At 36.3% G+C, this 4575-nt stretch overlaps 1 protein-coding gene across 1 annotated transcript in view; it reads right to left on the bottom strand.

The window, feature by feature from the left end:
• Positions 1-4575, bottom strand: part of TRMT61B (tRNA methyltransferase 61B) — a gene marked incomplete at its 5' end in the record, with an annotated part of 12076 nt that overhangs the window by 3251 nt on the left and 4250 nt on the right. The window contains 1 exon segment of the mRNA XM_015566425.1: positions 2536-2726. Coding sequence (XP_015421911.1) covers positions 2536-2726 — 191 coding nt within the window.

The raw sequence follows: 4575 nt of genomic DNA, 5'->3' as shown, positions 1-4575 counted from the left end.
TATATATATATACACAAAGTTTCAATGCTTTAGTTGAGCTTTTGGCAGTAGAAATTCACATCTCAAATATTTCTTTTTTTAAAGATTTTTTATTGATTTTTAGAAAGGGAGAGGGAGAGAAACATCGATGCAAGAGAGAACATGATTCTTACACTTTAGAATGTCTAAAGTTAATATTCATAATTTTTCTTCTGAATATAAAAAAAAATATTTGAGCCTGGCCAGCATGGTTCAGTTGTTAAGCATCAACCTATGAACCAGGAAGTAATAGTTAAATTCCAGATCAGGGCACATGCCCAGGTTGTGGGCTCAATCCCCAGTAGGGGCATGCAGGAGACAGCTGATCAATGATTCTCATCATTAATGTTTCCCTCTCCTTTCTGAAGTCAATAAAAATATATTTCAAAACAAAACAAAACATATTTGAGCCCTAGCTGATGTGGCTCAGTTGGTTGGGTGGCATCAGTGCACCAAAGGATTGCTGGTTTGATTCCTTATCAGGGCACATGCCCAAGTTGTGGACTGGATCCCCAGTCAGGGGCATGCAAAATAAAATACGGTCAAAATAGAAAATAAAATGACTTACTGAAAGATAATTCCAGACAGCTAAGAGTAGTTGGCACATCAATATACTTACATAATGCATAGCACATAATTAGAAGTTATTCTATTGATGTTTTCTAGTTTTTGTTTAAAAAATATGAGTCAAGGAGCATCATTATTTATTTATTCACCATTTGGGCACCTTTCATGTGCCAAGCATTTTGCTAAGTGGTAAGGATATAACAGTTTACATACTATTTTTTTCATAGGAACTTATATACTGAGTGGCCAGATTATTATGACCACCCCATCAGTACAATGAAGTGAATTAATTATGCAAATAATAATAATAATGAAACCTTGAGAGTATTTGCTTAGGGAGTTTTCAATATTCAGTATTTTTGGAAGTGTCTATGGAGTACTGATGGGATGGTCATAATAATCTGGCCACTCAGTGTATTCTAACTAGAGGCCCAGTGCATGAACTTCGTGCACGAGTAGGGTCCCTAGGCCTGGCTGGCAACCAGGGCCAATTGGGGCCTTCTGGCTGTCGCCCCAGGGCCTGCCTTCGTTACGCGCCACCCCCGGTGGTCAGCGCATGTCATAGCGAGTGATCGAACTCCCAAGGGGACAATTTGCATATTAGGCTTATATATATATATAGATGGAAAAAGGTACAGACATTAAACAAATATCCAATAAATATATGTCAGAGGGTGATGAGTGACATGATGACCTACATAATGATAAAGCAGAATATGAGGGATAGAGAATATGAGGGCAGAGAAAGAAAGTGCTGCTTTATACATAGGCTGGTCAGTGATGAGACCTGAAGAAAATGATTAAGCTTATCCTGTGGAAACTTAAAGGGGAAGTGTGCTGCAGGCGGCGAGACCAGCAAATAGAAATGCTCTGAGGCTGTATGATAGTTGGAGAGTCTGAAAAGGCCACTGTCACTGGAGACAAAATGGAGAGGATGGTAAGAAATGAGTTCTGAATGGTGGAGATGTGGGAGTGGGAGAGGGACAGATTATGTAGAATCTTACTTAGGAGGAGAAAAAGCCACTGGAGAGTTTCAAAGAATGATATAATCTGACTTTTTATAAACCTTTTTTCCATATTAAGTATAACAAAACTTGCCATTTTTAAATGTATAATTTAGTGTCATTAAGTATATTATAACATACTTTTAAAAACTATAGAAAAGGCTCTAGCTGGTTTGGCTCAATGGATAGAGCATTGCCTTGTGGACTGAAGGGTCCCAGGTTCGATTCTGGTCAAGGGCACAAGCCCGGGTTGCGGCTCGATTCCCAGTAGGGGGCGTGCAGGAGGCAGCCGATCAGTGATTCTCATCATGGATGATTCAAAATCTCTCTCCCTCTCCCTTCCTCTCTGAAATCTATAAAAATATTAAAAAAAAAAAAAAGACTGGGAGAGGGTAAGGAAGGATAATGATGGCTCGCAACAGCAAACAGCATTGGATGTGATGAGAAGTGGTATAAATTTTGAAAAAGTAAGAGCCAAATAGGATTGGCTGTGAAATGTGAGAGAAGCACAGGAGTCAGAATGAATCCTCAACACTGTTAACGAATACTCTTCTACATCCCGACTTTAACTGTCTAAGATACCTCCTGCCTGGTCCCTCTCAAATAGAAGCTATTTATTCCCCCAAAACCTCACAACATGAGGTCAGGTGCTGGGTTCAACATGCTCCCAACACTGCTTTATCTAAAAATGCTGAGGTTTATGATGCTCAACTCCTCCTCCTTGTTCACTACCCCGTATTTATTAATAACTTTGGCAACTGATTCAGTAAGTCTCTCTACTCTAAATCCCACCATGATATTGAAGAAAAAGTATTCTTTCCATGCTAGATACAGAAATGGGGCAAACAATGAAGGAAGACCCTCTCCCATACAAAAGAACTGTGATCCTGGTTTTCTTCACACACAGTATTAAGCAATATCCTAGGAACCACTTTTGAAAACTTACCGCATCAAATTTTAAAGATTTTATGTCTTCACTTGCTTCTGAAATATCTTTATGAATAAAATCCACATTGTCTGGCCACTCTTCTACATGACTAATTTTCCATGAATCACGCCAGTGTTTGTAATTCTTCTTAGCCAGTTCATGGTGGTCTTTTCGTATTTCAAAACTTATGACCCGTCCTTGTGATCCAACTTAAACAGATAATTTATGACATTTCATAGAATTAATTAGTTCATAAAAGAACATAAAAATTATATTGTAAAAGGGTATATGGGTCCTGGGTTGATTCCCCGACACACACACACAAAAGGTATATGGATGTGAAAAAAATAATTCAAATAGTTCAAGTTTACAAAAGTCTCTATCCAATCCCAGATACCCAATCAACCTCTCTCTCCCGGGGTAACCATAATACTAGTTATTTAGCCTTCCCAAGATAGTTAGTGCCTACACAAGTGTGCAAGTACTTCTTTAACGCACATTTATCCTCTACCTTCCTTTATACTTATTGTGCCATTTCAGTGATTAACAATCTACTGCATTATTTTTACCAGTTTTTATATTCCATTGTATGGCTATGGCATAATTTATCTAGCAATCACCAATAAAAATTTAGTTTGTTTCTAGTCTTACACTATTATAAACAATATTGCAATGAAATTTATTATGCCCAAATTTTTGTATGAATGAGCCAATATATCTACAGAATTCCTAAAAATGTACATGCTGGCTCAAGGGGTATGTGAATTTTTTATTTTGAAAATTATTACCAAATTGTCCTCCAAAAAGTGATACCAATTTATACTCTACCAACAATGTATTTGAGTGCCTATTTCTCTATACTCTCTCTCAAACTTATCTATGTCAATCTAAAAATGAATAGTTTATCATTGTTGTTTTAATTTTATTTCTTTTGTTATGGATGAGGTTAGACCTTCCACATATTTAAAAAATATTTGTATTTTTGTGTGTGCCTAAAGAACTTCTAACTGTTTAGCACAGTAATACTGCTGTTTCACAAAACTACTACCACATTTTTAATAAGGCAATTCGTTTACCACCCACCTCTATCTGAGGTGCTTTGCTATATCATTTGGAGGCTATCCCAGATCAATCAGTCTGTAGTTTTATTAATGAAAAATTTACATTCCAAGATGTCTTTTGAAATGTAAGTCCAGCTGCAAGTCATCATGTTCTCAAGGGATAAAAATTAATGCTAATAGTAGCATAAGATAAACAATTGGAAAATATAATTATAGAGGGGGAAATCCATTCCAAAGGTAAGTAGCAATAATTTTTTGATCACTCATAATTTGCGATTATTCAGGTCATGACACTCCGCCAATACTATAGACATTAGAAATACGGGCACTCCTGTATCACAAATTTTTATAAATTCACTTTGTCAAATGCATTCAGGAATCTGTCACAGATTGTGAAGAAATTACTGCCTTTAATTAGATTCAAACAAAAGATATGAGGAACCAGAATGAATTTCCTGATCTAGTATAAGCTGGATTCTGTTTGTATGTAATGGCACTAGGACAAAGAACAAAAGGTTTAAGATTAATGCAGCATATTTCTACCTGTAATCTTTATAAAACTGACCCATATAAACCTACCACTGCTCTGACAGTTTATTAGTTTAAAAAAATGAATTAAAAAAATAGAATGCATCAATAAGGAACAATATAACTGATTTTTAAAAAATCTACCCAGAGTTCTGTCACTGTTCAGGAGTCTATAATTAGGTGAGGAAGGGAAATCAATCCTGACACTCAGAGGAGTTAAGTGATCATAGGATAATCAACTAGGATAACTGTAACCAGACATCAAGTGGTGGAAACATGAACAGATATTTATGTTTACTATATACTTCTTGATTTTTGATCAGGTGCTCCCTTCAATCAGTACTTTTAGCAACTGACTATGTATAGACTTTCTTAAAGACAGAAAAATTCTCCATGATCTAGCTTTAACTTAGTTCTGTATTATGATTAACTAGAGGCCTGTTGCACGGAATTTGTGCACTGGGGGGCG

This window comes from Myotis davidii, unplaced genomic scaffold (genome assembly GCF_000327345.1).
Source record: "Myotis davidii unplaced genomic scaffold, ASM32734v1 scaffold238, whole genome shotgun sequence".
Taxonomy (NCBI): Eukaryota; Metazoa; Chordata; class Mammalia; order Chiroptera; family Vespertilionidae; genus Myotis; species Myotis davidii.
The sequence above is the reverse complement of the archived record's forward strand: the minus strand, read 5'-3'. Positions and strand labels throughout refer to the sequence as shown.